We start from the raw sequence: 20,364 nt of genomic DNA on the forward strand, positions 1-20,364 counted from the left end.
GTGAATATCTAGAATATCCAGAGTCTAGATCTTTGTTAATGTCTTGCCTCTTCTTGCATATGTCAACCCTAAATACTCTCCTTGATCTTTCTTGGTTTCTTGACCACTGATTCCGATTCAGACATTTAGGCCTTTCTTTGTTTGCTAGTTCAACCCATGTAGTTATCACTTCTCTCCGTGCTACGAGGTTATTGGCTAACTCCGGCCATTACCACGCCCACTGAAACCTATCTGGGGATGGGACTTGGCTTAATTGCTTGGGATGTGTTAGGTCAAATAAAATGTTCTGCTCGCTTTTATTTAATGCTATTTGGGTACTATATTAAAAAATTCATTTAAATTTTATGTATTTTCAGTTATTTTTGAAGTCAAATTTATGGAGGCATACTTACATAAATTAAAATTCACACTATTTAAGTGCAGAGTTCTATGACATTGAACAAATGTATATAATCATGCAACCTTGCCACAGTCAAGGTACAGAGTATTTCTGTCACTGTAAAAAGTTCCCTTGTGCCACTTTGTGGTCAATAATTTTCCTGCCGGCCCAGGCAACCATTGATCAGATTTCTGTCTAGCTGTTAATTTTTTTTCAATAATGTTTAATTTTACTTGATCAAGGCATAGAAAATAAGATATAGCAAAGCTTTTAAGAATATATGGTTAAGGGGTGCCTGGGTGGCTCAGTGGGTTAAAGCCTCTGCCTTCGGCTCAGGTCATGATCCCAGGGTCCTGGGTTCTAGCCCTGTATCGTGCTCTCTGCTCAGTAGGGAGCCTGCTTCCCTTCCTCTCTCTCTGGCTGGCTCTCTGCCTACCTGTGATCTCTGTTTGTCAAATAAATAAATAAAATCTTTAAAAAAAAGAATATATGGTTAAAATCTTGTATTCTAGAACTTAATACTAATGTTCCTAAAAATTAAGATCTTAAGAATAATACTTTGTACATGCTGGGAATTGTGTTAATTAATTAACACAATTAATTGCATATTATGATCACGTCATTTAATCAGTACAACTGTATGTAAGAGGACTATTTCACAATTTTACTTATTAGAAATTTTTTATAGGGTCATATAACTAGTGGATGGCTGAGACTGGTCTGTTTTCCAAAATTAATGATCTGAAATACTTAGTCATGAAAGCACTCTCTCTTCACTTCTCTTTCTCTCTCTCTCTTTTACACACACATACATACTACGCAACTCTTAGTTCTTTTTTTTGCCCCAACATTCCTTCCTTTTAACATTTCTCCCTTTTCCTTTTCTAACTGCATCATCTTTGCTTGGGGTTTTGGGTTTTTTTGTTTTTGTTTTTGTTTTTTTTTTTCATACTAACTTATTTCCGAATGACCCAACCTTAAACTATAATATAGTCGTTTTCAATGTTTAATCTTCTTTTTAGAGATTCCTTCTGATTCTCATTCCTCTACTCTGAAATAGCCTATCAACTTCCTTCACATTCTTCATGACCTTAGAATCTGTAACTAGGATCTCCCCATCAGTTAGGTCACATGATTAATGAATCTAATCACTTTTACTTACTATCATTTTGCCTTCCATTAAACTTTGCCTTTCTTACTAGCAGTTCCCTTCCTCCCTCATCCCTACTCTCACATCCTACACCCCATCCCCTGAAGCCTTCATACAGGCTAATAAAAAGAAACTATCATCTGTCAAATAACATCCCTCTCTTCAGTTGAATTGTAATCTAATTTAAATTCCCTTAGCAATTATCTTCAATGTAGCATTATTCATACCAATTTACCCTCTTTCATGTGAAACTGATTTATTCAGACCAACCCTTTTATATTATAATGCTTTCAGTATAGATATAAAAGTATAGAGCTTTAAGTGAGCAAAGAGAAAGTGATCTGAAAACAATCATAACTTATTTTAACCGTGTGCTAATGAATACTTAGTAAGTATTGTGTACAAGTTAATACTAAGTAACTTGATTACTAATTTACTGCATATAATCCTTTCCTTTCAACTCAAATGATTTAAAAAATATTTTAATCATCACTTTACCATCCAGAGCTATACTTTATTCCTTCATCTCCCTGAAAATCTTCAATATTTAAAACTCTTTCATCCATCGCTGACACTTAAATATCTTCTCAGAAAAGGAAGATCTATAGCAAAAATTATTCTCCTCTTCTGAACTTCAAATGTCCTGACTTTATCTGCTATATATGCTATATATTGATCTTAATTACTTATATAACTCCTGGCTCCTTTGCATAGTCCATTTCTTCTTACCCTTCTGGTTTAATTCAAATTATCACCTCTTCAGGAAGACTTCCTGGATTGCTCCATCTAAAATAATGCTTTCTCACCCCAGTCACACTAAGTACATAGGGTTTTAAATAATAGTACTTATAACAATCTAAACTTATCTTGTGTAGTGGTTATTTGGTCTCCCAAGAATATAATTTCCATGACCGGAGAGACCTGTTATGTTCCCAGTGCCTAGAATAAGAACTAGCATATGAAAATGTTTAGTAGATATCTGTTAAACAAATGAATTTTTCAGATGTGAAATACCTTTATGCCACTAGAATAAGAATTTCAGGCATAAACTCTCCTTTTTATAAGCCAATTATGTTATATGATAGTTTAATATGCCATTTTGATACTTAGAGAAGGATTTGAGTCTAACATAGTCAAGTTTACATATTATTGGACTATTTTATAGACATTTTAATAGTCTTTACTTTGGATTATTATTCCTATTTTATTTTTATTCTCATTTTAAATAAAGACTCAATTTTATTACTCATTGTTTATATTATGTATCTGTCTGACAATGAAATTTTTGGCATAATTGGTTTCAGTAGTAATAATTAATGGGAGCTACCATTTTTTACTTTCTAGTATGGAAAGAACCCTGTGACAGGTTCCTTGCAGATAATATTACTTTCAAATTTTTTTTCAAATTATTAAAAATATAGAAAAAAGTATTTATAATTTCTATGGCAATAAAATTATTCAATTAAATGGTTGCATATGTATCATAATTTATTTAGCCATTCCGCCATTAGTAAACATTCACAGTAACATCCTTTTCATTGCTACAAATAATGCCTTAATAAGACTTTGGTACATACAGTTTTATCTGAACTCTATTTCCACTAGGTCAAAAGTCTGTGAATATTTTTAAGAGCTCTTGGTTTATATTGAAAAATTACTCTTTAAGGAAGATTATACTAAATTATGTCACCACTCTTATAACACACTCTCACCAGCATTAAAGCATTGTTTTTTAAACAGACGAAACACAGTATTTTATTTTCTAAAAAGCCATCTATTTGATTATGAGGAATGAATTTTTTTAAATATATTTACTATCCACTAAATTTCTTGCTTAGTGAAATCTCTGTACATGTCTTTTGCCCATTTTTCTATTAGAGTTTTAGAGACTACATAATTTATTTGTCCCAGTGATTCAGATGTTAAGGCTTTTAATAATCTGAGGTGCTGCAAATACATTTCACAGTTTGTTGCCTTTTAATTGGCTTATGCTGATTTTGAGATTCTGAAGTTTATACCTGTCACACTGCAGGCAAGACTCCAAATTTCATTACTTAGGAATGTATTTGTTTTATTCTTAGAAAGTCCTGCTCTTTTAAGAGAAAAGCTCTTTCATTAAAACATAATTAACCCTTTAATCCCCATCCCCCCCTTTTTTAAAAAGATTTTATTTATTTATTTGACAGAGAGAGATTACATGTAGGCAGAGAGACAGGCAGAGAGAGAGAGGAGGAAGCAGGCTCCCTGATGAGCAGAGAGCCCGATGTGGGACTCAATCCCAGGACTCTGGGATCATGACCTGAGCCGAAGGCAGCGGTTTAACCCACTGAGCCACCCAGGCGCCCCCCCATCCCCTTTTTAAAAGATTTTATTCACTTATTTGACAGAGAGAAAGACAGCAAGAGCAGGAACACAAGCAAGGGGAGTAGGAGAGGGAGAAGCAGATTCCCCAATGAGCAGGGAGCAGGATGCGGGGCTCAATCCCAGAGCCCTGGGATCATAACCTCAGCCTAAGGCAATGGCTTTAACCCACTGAGCCACCCAGGAGCCCCTAATTAACCCTTTAATCTAACTGTACCCAAAGTCACATCCCCACTGGGTGACAGAAACTGGATTAGAATTCAGACCAATCACATTCCAATGTTCTTGCTTTCTACCCAACTCTGTCGCCCCAGAAATGACAAAGCTCTGCAGTCTGGCTGCAGCTCTGCGGACACCGGGTTGGGACCGCAGCCACGTCCTAAACCGGAAGTCACAAGCTAGCGAAGGTATTTGTCATGCATATGACAAAAATGACTAATTCTGTATCATAGAATGAAGGACCACACAACAAAATGCCTGCGCTTCAATACACCTTACTCAAAATAACTTGGTTTTTAACATACTTTATAAAATTAAAAAAAAAAAAATAGTTTCACTTACATTGTGCTTACTAAGCACCAGGCACTGCTTTTAGGTGATTTACAGGTTATATATGAATGTATTTAATCCATACAATAACCTTTTGCTGTACTATTATTATCCCTGGTTTTGAGAGGAGGAATCTGAGGCGTGTACCAAGAGCAACTTTGTCGAATCAGCGGGCAAATACATGGTGGGGCTGGTCAGGCGGTCTAGTTCCAGAGTCTGTGCTCCAATACTGCTGTGCAAGCTAACATTTCTGATGGGAACAAATATTTTCCTCAATAACTGAAATTTTCAGGACAGAGAGCTAAGGTGGACAATAGGCCAAGGCAAAATAGAAGATTATAGTGTTCAGATTGCACAAATAATACCTTGAGAAGTAACATCTTAAATTCAGGATGTATCTTCCAAGGCAAACAGAATTTTCTATCCATAAAAAAGTTAAAAAAACAATGCATTCCAAACCCCAATTTAAAAGCAAGATATCTGAAACCCAAAGATCTGAAATTATGTGTCTGGGATCACACAGCTCCGTAGCAAGACTAAAGCGAAAACTAGGTCTCTTGACTCCTAGTCTTACAGTTTATTCTATTAATCTTTTATTAATATTAATTAATATTCTCATAACCTATTGAGTCATCTTTCTAATTTCCCTCACACCACCCACAAGGAAGAAATACTCAAGACTATTTTTATTCCACGTGTGGTTATTGCTATTATTTCAAGTTCCAAGAACTTTCTAAACTCTCCTTTTATATTTGCATATTTATAGGCTTTAGAGAATTAGTCTTAAGTATTATGCTTTATTAATAGGATGTAATTATGTTTTTATATATATTTGCATATACTCATATTTTATGTGATACCTTTAGTTAAAATATCACAACACGGGGCACCTGGGTGGCTCAGTGGGTTAAGCCTCTGCCTTTGGCTCAGGTCATGATCTGAGGGTCCTGGGATTGAGCCCTGCATCAGGCTGTCTGCTCAGTGGGGAGCCTGCTTCCCCCTCGTCACTCTGCAGGTTGCTCTGCCTACTTGTGATCTCTTTCCATCAAATAAATAAGATCTTTTTTAAAAAAATCCCAATACCACTTAATAAAACATTAAACGCAAACTTACATAAAATATTCCAAGCTGCTCTGTCTCTTCTAATGTCCAAGGTAGCCAGCACAGTAACGAACACTGAGTTGACCTGACATTCTTCCTTAGAAACTGACTGATTTATATTTTCCAGTAGAATTTCAGTATACTACAGAGTTATGGTTTTCATGACTGAGCAAATCTGGAGTATCTATCTATATCTTAGACTTTTGTCAATAATAGAGCCCATGAAATATAGGTAGGGTGGAATCAATGCACAGAAAATACCTAAAAATGGGTAGAACCTGTGTGTAATGATAAGACTGATAATAAATCAATAATTGAAAGATTTGGAAGAATTTCAGTAACAGCTTATATGCATGTTTACATGTGTACATATTCATAGGTATAGCAAATTTCCCCGACAATGAATGTTACTTCTCTTTACCTTTTAGAATATAACACGAGTAGAACAAGAGGTCACGTGAAAACACCTAGCATTCAGAACATGGCACATATGCCAAACAAATGTGATAAAAACTGAAGTGCAGGTTTGGAATAACGTATCTCAAGGGCAACATTCATAAAAATCACAGAAAAAAAAAAACAAAAAAGAAACTGTTTTCATGTTAAAAACATGAAAAACATAACTGAGTTTTTTCTAAATGAAGAGCTAATTAATTTTGAAAAAAATTGCCTTAGCTAATAGGAAGTGAAGTAATAATTTTATTAAGAATGATGAAGGTTAACTGAAATTATTGTGGAAATCATTTCATAATTTATACAAATTAAAATCACAGTGTTATACTAATATTAATATAATGTTTGTCTTTTTAAGTCACCTCTATGCCCAACGTGGGGCTTGAACTCACGACCCCAAGATCAAGAGTCATATGTTCTACCGACAGAGCCAGCCAGGTGCCAACCCTCAAACTGAAACAATATTATATGCCAATTATGTCTCAGAAATGTTGGAAAATTTTTTTAAAAAATTAATAAGTTTTAAAAAATTAGAAAAGAATAACTTCAATGCAAAGTGTTAGCTATTCCCAGTTGTATTTTTATCAAGAAGTGTTTAAAGTCTATTCAATTTGAATTGCTAAGCTTTGCAAATTAACATTAGTGCCTGGCAGACCAATGGACCAGTCTGAAATAGAAATTTTTAAATATATTTTCCAAAACTCTTGAAGTAGCAGAGAACCAACTATAACAAAGTAACAACTAGTTAACATCATAATGTAATAATTGGTATTATAATATAGTAATTTACCTAAGGAATTAGTAAGAAATACGGCTGACAAAACATCTTTTGTTTTTGAGAAATCTTCTTAGGAGTAAAATATATATTACATAAGCACTAAGATTGCTAGATGCTCTAGACCAGGTCTAGAAGTAATTCTGAAAATTTGTGTAGTTAAAACTTGAATTCAAAAACGTGAGCAGATGTTATCTCATGGAACATACCAAACTGTATTTTTAAAATCCTTTCTGCATCATTAGCTTTCTGTCAAATGGTCTCTAAGATCTGTTTAACAATTATCTAAAAAAAAAAATACATTTGTCATATGAAATTTCTTAAGAGTAAGAAGAAAAGTGTAAACCCTCATAAAACTCACTACTCATTTAGAAGAAACTCAGTTATTATTTGCAAGAGGTAAAATTAGTGTTTTGGTTTTTTTTCTCTTTAAAATGTGTGATCAAATGCCATTCCTTCATTTAGGATGTAGAACTATGTTGCAATGACCATACTTGGAACTATTAACAGAAACGAACGTCCTTTGTGGTGTAAAATGTAAAATATACACTTCAACTTAATTGTCAGTAAAATGATTAGCTTTAAGAAGTTATTTTCCCATCACAATTTGGCTCCAAGTATGAAGAGGTCAAGTTTGATACAGAGAAATAACCAACTTACATATTCATTAGAGATATGATGATAGTTTAAAAAAGATATGATTTTATTGGTCAGTCTCCAGTCAGTTTCTGAAAAGCTTTAACTTCATCTAACTTTTATCAAACAGTTGGAAATCCATTCTGAATTGCTTGTCACAAAATTTGCTGTTTTCTAAAATTACCTCCTTTTTCCTGAAGCTCTTCTTACTACCTACTCTATCATTCTCTCCTTACTCCTTTGGAATGGAATGCATTAGTTTTCATTTATCTCTAGGCTTTGGAGAGTTTGTAGAATCCTAAACTCAGTGCTAGGTAATAAGATCAAATCCCCGCTGAGCGTTGGGCGTCTACAACTAGAACTGAGAAAGCTCATTCTAGCTTCCTCCCACCGGAAGGAAAGTGAAGTGTTGTTGATCCATAGCTACAACTACAGCTTTAGAGTATCCACTAAGAAAGACTTCAAATTATGTTTAGGTCAAAATTAAAAGTAATTTGGGACCTGATATTTGAACACAAAAAAATCACTTTTCTCCGTATTTTAACCATCCCACGTATGTCCTAGACAGCACTGACTTTTCTTAAGAAAAGTTGCTTCTCCTCTCCCGAATTTTCAACCCCCTAGACTAAGTACTTTCCTTTTATGCCCATCATGGAGATTCCTTTGTTCAATCAGTTGGAATTCCCCGCCCCCTCCCCAAAGCTAAACTTACATTCTTTATTTTTCTCTCCTACCACATTCAATACTTGATTCTTTCCTTATCCTAGCATCTGTTCTTTTCTAACATTTTCTGATCTGGAGCCTCAGCTGCACGTGCCCTGAGCTTGCTTCTCTAATTCTTCCCACATTCCTTCCCATGTCTTCATCTTTTCTACTATGAATTCTGAAGCCCCATTGCTTTTACTGAAATCTGATGCATTATCAACCTCATTTTGGAGCGTTCATCTCACCTGTTACCCTGAATGGAAAGTTGACCCTTCCACAAGAACACTACCTCTGCCAGAAGCATTTTGAGGAGAAACTGCTTGAAATCCTATACTCTAAGTAATATGGAATCCCAGAAGTGGCATCAGCATTCTTCTAGATCTGCACTGCTGCTTCCACATGCTTACTTAGCTAATTTCATATAAAATCGACTCACTTGATGTTTATACCATTGTACTTCCTTGCTGCTATCATCTTCCTGGGCAATTTCCTTCACCCATTTCTCGTCAAACTTAGGCCATCAGTGACTTCAATGCCTATATAAAAATGCTACATCAAAATTTGTTACTTTCCTTCCTTTTCGAAACTGTCACCCACGTTCCACTTTAGACTTTCACTCCCAGAACAAAACCCTGTAGCTTTATACCACTCGGGATTGTCTAACATCTGAAAACTCCAAGCATCATTAAATCAGTCTCTGAAAATAACCTTCTCCATTTGCCTCCATTAGCCTTGAATATTTCCACAAATTCCAGTTCTTTTATTGAACCCCTTCTCTTCCAGTTCATGGAAAACTTTGTATCTGAACACAATTTAACAAGACCGCATGATCTCACATGATGAGCGACTTCTCTAATCTATCTTGTACATCACTTTATTTTTTCTCTCAAGATTTTATTTATTTATTAGGAAGAGAGAGCACGCGCACAAGCAGGGTGAAGGGCAGAGGGAGAACATGTGGAACTCGATGCCTGGGACACCAGGATCACAACCTGAGTGGAAGGCAGATGCTAAACCAACTGAGCCACCCAGGCACTCTAGGAGATCACTTTCACTTGCCAGCCCCCACCCAACATCTTCATCCTCTTTTTCTCTCTATTGTAACTGCTCACAAACTTCCAACAATTTATCTGAAGTGTGCTAATGAGTCAATCACACATTAGAGAACCAAAGCTGTCACAAATTTAAGTTCCTCACTTACGCTATCCTCTTTCTATGTATCTTTGGTGAGCTTTCTTGTATTCCCCATGGTAGCTACTCTTCAATTTGTAATTTCCCCCAAGCCATTCATTCATTCACCTAGTCCACATTCATCTTCATTTCCCCCCCTTTTAGATCTGTTTTTCCTTCTCTTCCATCTGGTTCCCATCCTCCACAACTTCACTGACACTAATTAGGCAAAGATTGTTATTGGTTAGTTTTGTCACTTAACAATATTTGTTCTTCTCTTGAATTTTTCTGATGAGTATACCCTTCTGGAAACACTTCCCTTTCTTGAATTCTGTTCTTTTCTGGATATCCTACGGTCCTTCAGTAGTTCTTTTCATCATGGTTTTCTGGCTCTTGTTCTTTTATCCACTCCTTAAATGTAAATAAATATTGGTAATCCCAGAAATGTGATTTTTGGCTCTCTTCTTAATCTTCATATGCTTCTGACAATTCCATTCATTCCAAAGGAATCAGTTAAGGGATGATACTCTATTCTATGTCTCCAGCCCAGACTTCTCTGAGTTTCCACAGCCATACCTTCAATCACTTCTATTAGATAGCTGTATCTTAATATTCCAAAAGAATGTCAAACTCAACCCACCCTCAAACTGAATTTTTTTATTTTTTTCCCCAAAACTTGTTCATTCCTTATCCTGACAAAATAGGCCACCATCTATCCAAACATTTCCGTCACCTGAAATTATCTTATTCCCTCCTTTACTTCCATCAACAATATCTAATCAGTGACTAAGTCCTACAGACTCTACATTTTTATATAACTTCTCATGTATCAATATCATATGCTACTGATACATTATGTCAGCCCATTATTATCTCTCTACTGATCTGTGCAACAGCCTCATAAATGATTTTTCTGCTTTTATTGCTCTAGCCCATTTTTTACATAGCTTTCCACAGTAATATTTCTAGGAAAAATATCTGATCTTGTTCTTTTCTTGCTTTATATGTTTCAATATCCCACATGATCTTCAGAAACACTCCCCTGCCTATTTTTGCCTAAACTTGTTTGAAGTCATTTTCCCCATATTGTTTCCTCTGCCTGAAATGTACTCTACCCAGGAGGGCAACATCTTTCTACTTTTTAATGTTCAATTCATATGTTATCTCTCCTACGAAGTCTTTCTTGAACTAATATCCATACTTTTCAGGTGGAAATGATCATACCATCCTTTATGATTCCACTGCATTCTATATACACAGATTTCTCATAGCACTGGCAATACTACTGCATTTACTTCTCAGACTCCCACTAGAAAAAGCCTGCAAAGATGGGGAGCTATTGTGTGTCCTGTTATTTCCAGCACCTAGAACAGTATCACATCACATGTGCTTAATAAATGAGTGTTGAATGAATGTTCAAGTTTCAGTTCAAGTGTTATTTCTTCCATGAAGCCTCTTCTGGCCATCGAGCTGAAACAGATTTTATTTGACTTTATATCTTTGTAGACCATATTGCTAGAATCATTCATATTGGCACATAAACACAGCATATTACCCACATATTTTAACTCCTCAGTGATAGTGAGAGCTTGTTTAGGACATGTATTAGATCCTTAATGTTCTCCAAATGTCTAGCACATTGCAGAACTCATGATAAAAATAAAGTACTTTTAGAATTATGTAAAATGAAGTTGAAAACAAAGTTGAAGTCTAAAATAATTTGAAGAATGAGTATGATTCATTTGTTAACTTAATCTCACTGACAAAATACTATATATCTTTATGTATATATGTATAAACATATATACATATACATATATTTGGATCTGGATTCAGTTACCCATTATGGAAAAATACACACACACACACACACACACACACACACACACACGCACACACATATACATATTACATTAAAAATTAATCATTTTATTTTTATCAATCTAATTGGAGCAGTTGCTGTTAAAAGTTGAATATACCACTACCTAAAATAAAAAGGCCTGCAAGATTTAACATTTTGTTATATTAGAGGAAAATGAAAAATTATGAAATGAAGAAAATGTAAAAAATTTCTAAAATAAGTTAGATACATGAAAAAATAACAAAGAAAAGCAGTAGTAGAGACAGACCTGCATGTCTTCTCCTTGTGGAGTCCACTTCTTCTGTGGCCACATCGTGTAATGGACAGACATAGACAAAGGAGATGGGTGTGAGTGGATGTACTCGAAAGGTAAAAAGTGACACTGAAGGAAAGGGCCCCAAATCATTTTGAGAAAAATCCTGTACACAGTTGTAGGGAAGATATAATAAAATACATACCACATTAAAAAAAATTTTTAAAAAGAATACAGAAGAACTGATGGAGAATTGGGTAAACTATTATGGATTAGCAGAATCAGAAAAATAAAGTTAGTGTAGAAATAAAGAAGATTCAAAGTTTACAATTATTTATGGACCGCCAATCCTGAACACTGATGCTGAAGAAAGGTACCATTAGTGAAAACAATGTTCCTTATATGACCATATTGTTCAAGACATTCCAGAGTCCATTGAAAGTCTGTAAAAATGCTTTTAGAATTTTTAATTATTATTTAAAGAAAAGAATTTAATTGAATAAACTTTTGAAAAGAACATTAAAAATAGTTCCAACACATTTCTATGCCTTTCAAGTTTCTGAAATTGATGAGTGCACATGGGCCAATACCCGAATTAATTCACTACAGCAAAATATTACCATAAAATATTATATTATAAAATATGGAGAGTAATAACTGTAAGACTCGCTATAAAAAGGGTAGCTGGAAGATATGGCTTATTTAAATATTAAAAATTCAATGAACCTTAAATCTAGACAAATCTTATTTCTTCATATTCCCTTATAATACCTATTTATTCAGAAAATTCCTACAGACACCACATAACACATCACGGACATCTCTATTTAAATTTGCCCCTCAAAATCCAACATCTACTATAATAGGTAGAGGACACATTTTGGAAACACTTCATTCTCCTCTGCTAGTGAAGTTAGAAGACATTCTATACAGTGATTGAAAGCAGGAAATATCTGCTAAACTCAGCAATCTAGGAAAAAAATTCTTTCAAAGGTATTAGTGAGTTAGTATGACTGACACAGATAAACACTGTAATACAAAACCAAAATCTCCTATTTAATCACATAATTAGTTTTGAGTCAGGTACCATATAATTCTTAAATCAAAACACCAAATTCACTTCCGCAATGGTTATATCATAGTTTTTTGAGAGATATATGGAAAAACATATTATATCAAAATATACTTGAAATATTGATATACTGAGATTATAACTCTTAAAAGGATTCTTTCTTATAACAAATTTGTTTCTTTTCTTGAATAGTGAGAAAATGAAAAGTTTCCACCAGGAAAAGATTGCTAAGGTGACTAAAACTTGTTTTCTTAGAAAAAAGAGAAATCCTAGTATGAATTGTAGAGAACTGAAAAGGAATGACACATTTTGAAATTTAACAATGTCATTTTGATTATTGCTTGAGCACATCTCTGATCTATTCAAAATTGGACACTACATTCATCATAATTATTGTATTACAAACCAGACTGTGTTGGTAGGATTGGCCACTATTGAAAAAGCATTATCCTCCTGAAATGTACTCCATACATTAATATGATATATGACATATTTTATTTTCCATCCTTCCCGTCTACCCACTTCTCAAAGAAGACAGAAAAATCAGAGATACATTAATAACGCAGTTTAATTCTGAATTGTATTTTATCTCATATTATTTCTCATGTGCAAAATTTTTCTACATATATATTTACAACCCTACTAAAATAATTTCCTTGCATATTAAAATGAAATTGATAAGAATTGGATAAAATGATGGCTTAGGTATATTCCTTCTCTAAGAAAAAAATTTATTATCATTACTATTATTTTTTGCAGAAAATGTAAATACAAAATAAATAAATGACGCTCTTTTTCTACTTAGCATTTTTCTGTATCTTGAATTATTTTATAATGGCATCGAGGCAATGTTCTTCATGTTATATAGATTCAAAACATTCAAAAGTCTTCTCCACTCATTCATTCATTAATCACAGAGAATAACTGAGGCATACAAAGTTCAAGTGACTTACCCAAGGTCACACAACAAGTTCAGTGGCAGAACCAGTAATAGAACAGAGGACTCCTGATTACCAGGTCAACTTTCTTTCTACTAGATCGTATACGACCCAATAAAAACACGTAAAATAAAAATTCAAGCAAAGAAAAAACAAAAAAAATCTTCTCATGGTGGCACCTGATCTGGACAATTTATTACATAGTATAGAGTTTGAATTTATTTTTTTAAAGGTAACTGCTTCAACTATGCAAGTAATTCACTAAAGTTTTTACTCTTGTGAGAAATATAGTAACACTTAGCACTAATAAGTTAATTTTTAATAAAATAACACAAATTTATATTACATAAAAGGACTAAAATGAAAGATTTGACAAGGATCTCACTACTAACTGAAAGTACCCATTAAATCCTCTTTCCATCCTTATATGAATATGATCCATTAATAAATAGGTCATAACCATTCTTATGTAAAAATCACTTAATTTTAACTGGCAGATAGAATATTCATTTAAATAATAAAATCTCAACAATTTAAAGTTATACCAAATATATTTTAAAAAATCTTTTGGCTTTCTTGTCTTCCTTGTTGTTAGAATTTGTATTATACATTATTTGCATTATAACAGCCTCATTTTCAAAGAAAAACTTATAGTCAGCATCATTTGAGTGGCCAGATCTTACTTAAATGGGAATAAACTGTAAGTACTTATTTCACATATACCATTGCAATGAATTACAGACTTCTGTAAATCTTGAAGAAGCTAAAAGTAACAGCCTCCACAATTCCTCTCTATTTTTCCTTTGATCATTACTATCCCTCAAACATTCTACTTTTCGGTGCTGTTTTAATGGCCATTCTAATGAGAACTCTTTCTAATACTTCCTTTAACCAATAACCAGTTAAATAGTAAGAAGTTAAATATAGTAAAAGTATACCCTTGCTTTGGTATCTGTTATAATTATGGCTGAATTGTAGTTTTAGTTTTTTTTTTTTTAAGATTTTATTTATTTATTTGACAGAAATTACAAGTAGGCAGGCAAAAGGGTAGGGGGAAAGCAGGCTCCCTGCTGAGCAGAGAGCCTGATGCTGGGCTCCATCCCAGGACGCTGAGATCATGACCTGAGACGAAGACAGAGGCTTTAACTCACTGAGCCACCTAGGCACCCTGTAGTTTTAGTTTTATATTTAAAAAATATAAAGACTCTGCAGAGAAGATATACAGTATTTTTTTTTGTTCATTCCATCATATGAGCCAAGAAAGGAGACATAAAATATTTTCATATATTATATCGAAAAAGACATTTATAAGGTATGATGAATACTTCATAACCCCCATAATATCATTTCATCATTTACGGCAAATTATTTTGGGGAAGTATTTTTAAGTTTAGGTGCATCAAGCAAAGTAATACAACATCTTTGTGTCTTCCTATCTATGTACCTACCAACTAAAGCTGCTATATTTTGGTCCTTAAAATTAGAAAAAGAACTACTGAAGATAAACAGATATATAAAATAAAACAAAGCTAAGTTTGTAATAATGTATATGACGCCAAATTTTATGCAAAATTTTGAGCAAACCAAAAATTTTCTCTTCCTAATATAACGTATTAACTATTATTAAATTTTGACTTAATACACCTCAAGTTCAAAAAGAAAGAATAATCTTCAATCAAATTAATTTTAAAAGGCATGTACATGGGCCCGTTTATCTATAAACACAGTTTTTACCACGTGTGTATGATATCTATTTGAAACTTGTTTACGACTAATGTTCTTTCTCATTTATCACCATTTACAACAGACATAATGTTGGTCCTATTAGATGATTTTGTACTTAAGTAAACACAGGTCCTTCAGGAGCAAGAATTCTGTTTAAAAAGATTCCTGACCCCCCCCCCAAAAAAATCCTGACAATGAAACAAAAGCCTTAATACTTTAAAAGCATACTAGAACTTTCATATAATTAAAAACTAATCATATTATGAGGGCTTTTGAAAGATCATAGTCTTAGTATGTCCCTTTGGAGCAGGAGAGATACTTTTCAAAATGTCTAAATAAGCAATTACTTTGTAGGAGTGTCTCAATGGTACAAAAATCAGGATGGATCTAGAATATAAAAATAAAATGTTTACCAAATTTACAGATTTTGCACTAAAACTCTCCAATGTGAAAAAATCTTGAAGAATTAGTTCCTCAACCAAGTGTCCGAGTTTCTTTTTTAAACTAATTATTACTTTCTGTAATCTTGTCATCAACCATAAAATAATTGAATGTTTACAATAACTTCTACCTATTAAAACAAGCAAGATCCAATCTTTTAAAATATTTTGTTATTTTTAAAAGCTCACTAATAAAAATGCTTTTCTTTTAAATATCTTCTTTCCTAGCTGTACTGTTCTTCACTGATTTTGTCCTTGAGGTCTGACACATAATACAATTTTAAATACAGAAGAAAAATATACTCAGAGAATGTATTGAGGGAGTTTAAAATAATTGACTTTCAAAATACATCACACTATTTATCATAAAAACAACAGTCATTGAATTACAGCTTGGCCTTATAAGCTTATCTGTATATTCAGAGGAAACTGAATCAACTTTAAATAAGCAACTAAACTCGTAAATCATGAAATTTCTCTTTATTGATAGGAAAACACAGTTATTAACAAAGAATGCTATATTTACATCTGAAGGTATCAATAGTATTTAATTCTGAAATTCCATCAATTGATTTGTCTTGCATAAAATATTTACTTTGTTTTATATCTTTTTTTAATAAAAAATAAAATTCATTTATTCTACAACAATCTGGAAATTACCAGAGTCTAATACTGACTAAGAACATAACCTTGATTCTCTTTTCTAGATTAGATGAATTAGATTAGCATTTAACTATAAGACTAATTTAGATTATCAGTTTAGATGGAAACACATTGTTTCTACGTTTAAGAAATGTCAAAGTACTCAAAAATAAAAGGAAGCAAAACTCCACAACACCAAAAAAAAAAAAAAAAAAAGCTAAGTATTAAACTCACTAACAAAATACATCTTTCAGTATTTATTTTTTCTTAAGATAATTTTGCAAAGCATAAATCCAAAAGTAGAAGAAAAAAAATCCCTACCTTCACCACAGTTACAGGTCCACAAAGAATACAATATGATAAAGTCCATGTTGGAAAAAATTAAAGGTTAATACATTAAGTAAATTATATAATGCTAATACTAAGGGCTTATGCATCAAGATGCTAGAGTATGTAGTAAAACAGAACTTGTTACCTGAATAGTTTCGATTTCCAAAATAATACATAACCATACAGTAACCCAGCAAATTGTTTCACTGCCCTTTCCCAGAAAGGCATAGACTTATTTTCCAGACAAGAAACAGCAAAGTAAGTAGTACCATCATGGTTTCAGGATAATTACAAGAAGGGTAGCTAAGTTATTATACACTTAAAAAATAATGAACCAAGGTAGATAATCCTTTTTGGAAAAGTATCAATTAATTATCAAACACATCAGAAATCATTTAAAATTATATCTCAAAGTCCATTCTGAACTATTTAAGTCCAAGATCTTTATTTGAAGAAACTGTATCAGTTCCAAAACATTCATTCAGCCTAACTAAAATTAGCATTCTCACCAGAGATTTTTGTGGGATGAGTTTAAGTAAAATATGAGATAAAATATTTAATATAAAATATGCTCTTTTTTTCAGATACATTTCAATTACTGTAAGAACAGATAGACTCACAAAGTGAAAATATAAAGCTCAACAGATTAAAGTTTTTCAATGTTTAATAGCAATGCATTATTATAGGCCATAGTATTCTAGACTAGAATCAGATTGCTCATTAAAAATTAAACAATGGGTTTTTCCATGCTCAAATAATTTTGACTTCTGTCAAGATTGTTTTATTAACTTTATGGTCTAAACAAAATCTAATTCACATCTAGCTGAGGAAGACGTTAGTGATTTACACTAAACACTATATATAAACCCTGAAGTTTAAAATCATTTGTACAATACTTATATTTTTGCTCATATCTAAGATACTAATCTGATAAGCACCATTATATTTCCCAGGAATCTTCATCTATCCCATCAATTAAGTGAGAGATACTGAAAATAAATCACCTTTCTTGCTGATAATCCCCTCAGGACAGTCAGATTTTGAAATATCAAGACTTTTCTTTAAAAGAAGCAGAAACTAGTCCATAATACTTAAAGTTCATCCAAATATTCATTAACACATTTTCTAGCCTTTTTAGTGCCATTTAGTCCTCTGGTTCTATATTCTTACATTTAAAATAAAAATTTGAAATGATTTTTAAGTTATTAGCATACATTCTAAAAATGGTAAAATTCCCAGCTATTATTTTTGTACAGATTCTGATAAAACAGCAACAAAAAAGCAATATACACTATTGATACACATAGCTGACTTTGCATCTCAGATTTGGGTTCAAGTCCTTATGAATTTTTCTAACACCACAAGTTTACTATTAACAATCTTCTCATGAAGAATCTTTGACAATTAATGGAAAGTGTGATCTTAGATTTTAGTGAATGAAAATAATGTATTAAACATGGATTACAATCAATAGATTATTAGTATCATAGACATACTTAAATATGAAAGAGAGAATGATTCCAAACATGTCTTCAGTAAAGCCCATGCTCAGAACATAGGTAATTAGCCCCACTCACCTGATACCCCATTATTTGCCTCCCATTTTATCACTTCAAAGTTTCAATTGTTAAAAATAATCCCTACATATCCCACCTTTCTTTAAGAAACAAACAATGATATTTAGGAATACTAACATTTAACAAGTGTTTGCTGCCTTAACATACCGCATACTTACTCACGACATTTAAGGTGGGAATTTCCAGGGCCAGTTTGAATTTCCTAGTATATAGGAAAATGCGCAATTGCCAAGATAGAAAAATCTATAACCATTTTAAGCCATGACATTAAGGCACTCTAATTACATTAATTTTCCTCTCTTACACATGATGTTTATATTCAGTTAGAGGACTCAAGGGATAAAAATATATATATTCTACTTATGAGAATATACAAATTAATAATATTTAGGAGATTTTAAAAATTTTGTTTGTGAGGTTTAAGATTTTTTTTAACCAAACTTTGCATTGACTTTAATATTCAATGTAATTTATTTATATAGATCTATATGGCTATAAGTCTATTTATGTAATCAGATATCATGGCAAATAAGACAAACAATAGTTTAATGACTAAAGATAAGTGATATCACACAATATTGCAAGGAAATATTTTTACAGTAATAATTTTTGTTATATAAATCATAACATAAATCATTAATTTTATACTGTTTACCTTTAAATCCCATTAAATATATTAAGATAATTATTATTTTCAAAACAAACTGTGATGCATAATTGAAAATTGAAAAAAAGGCAAGATATTTCTCTGACAACTTATATATTTAAATTCCCAATGTAAATTCCTGCTTATTTTATTAAATTTCCAGAATGTGTTTAACTAAAAGAGAATTCACAGATTAAGCCACTTGGGCTATAGCATTTTTTCTTCCTCTCCAGACTTATTTAACATAATTATTTTTCTCAAAGCAACCTACTCTTCTCCTTAAAACACTATCACAATTGATAACTTAGTCATTAGTATAATCACTTTTAATTTATATATTTTTGCCAGAATGTAAGCTTTATGAGGACATTGCAGCATTAGTGTTGTTTACCCAGATAACTCAGTACCAATCACAATTTCTGGCATACAACGGATAGCAGTGAATACTCATTAATGAGTCAGTTTAAAATTAATTTAATTTAATTTATACTGATACATTTTAAAGTATAAAAGTTTCAGAGATGTAAGATGAACTGAGTCACCATATAAAAATACATTAACACTGTTACTATAGACAGTCATTTTAATGATAATATCAGTATCAGAAAGGCCATCCTAAAATTTGGAAAGAAATTTTCAACAGACTCTCATCCAATCATGGATGAAGGCTAGGACTGATTATTCAGTTTATTGATTACTTCTGCCCTTTGCTCCTCTTCCTTTTACTCTTGGTTCAAATTTTTGTCTTCTACTAAGTTAATAATACCTCTCCAAAGAAGAAAAGAAAGAAGAAAATAAAATCACTTCATTTCATTTCAATTCATTTGTAGAAATAATGGACTATAGAGACTACTGAATTCACACAATATGCTATCACTCTTTGTGGTTGTTCGCAGTATCTTAGCTGCAAAAGTTGTAAAATAAGTCATTTCCAATATCTGGTATAGTGCTTTGACAGTATTATTGACTTCTGTATAGTACTTTTTAAGAAAGCAAGTAATACCTCCCCATTAAGGTACTTTAATTATATGTATTTATATTTAATTATATATTATATTTAATTATATATTGTGATCCTTTTCCAAGAAGGTACTTTAATTTGCGCCAAAACAACCAAATATATAAATGACCATTTGTACTTAAATTAGTCAATTTTTCTCCTAGAAAAGTAATCTTGATAACAAAAAAAACCTTTTTTCCAAAATATGTAGAATTTGTTTTCTACACATACCTTGAAATAAAGTGTTCACCACTCTAAGTTAAATAGGGTCTACACACTATAAAGTTCACACCAAAATGAGAAAGATGAGGTACAAGCACACACATAATTAAAAAGCATGAAATGCAATGCTTAGAGTCTCATGCTTTCAGTGGTTTTCCAAACCCTGACAAACCTGGCTCAGATTGGTGTTTCTTTTTCGGCAATGGTTTGTCATCACTTATTGTACCATTCACCTTTTTCTGCTGGTCTTCCCATGTAACTTCTAGTATAAACCAAAAAACAATCATCAGAACTTATCAGAAGTAGAGACAATGTGTACAACGAGAACCTAAAGATACTTCAGAACCTAATTAGTTTTTAGATTTTTCCCCTTATGTTT

General features: G+C 32.4%; 1 protein-coding gene across 49 annotated transcripts in view; it reads right to left on the reverse strand.

Annotated features, from left to right (window-relative positions):
- RIMS2 (regulating synaptic membrane exocytosis 2) overlaps positions 1 to 20,364 on the reverse strand; it is a 596,172-nt gene that overhangs the window by 162,664 nt on the left and 413,144 nt on the right. For 22 of the 49 annotated variants that reach the window (XM_082719273.1, XM_082719320.1, XM_082719285.1 and 19 more), the window contains one exon: positions 11,409 to 11,441. The exons of 24 other annotated variants lie outside the window; for them this stretch is intronic. In XM_082719273.1, coding sequence (XP_082575399.1) covers positions 11,409 to 11,441 — 33 coding nt within the window. The remainder of the gene's footprint in view (positions 1 to 11,408; positions 11,442 to 20,364) is intronic. 3 more of the 49 variants (XM_082719277.1, XM_082719282.1, XM_082719295.1) reach the window with 1 other exon arrangement.

Source organism: Mustela nivalis (genome assembly GCF_964662115.1).
Source record: "Mustela nivalis genome assembly, chromosome: 2".
Lineage (NCBI taxonomy): Eukaryota > Metazoa > Chordata > Mammalia > Carnivora > Mustelidae > Mustela > Mustela nivalis.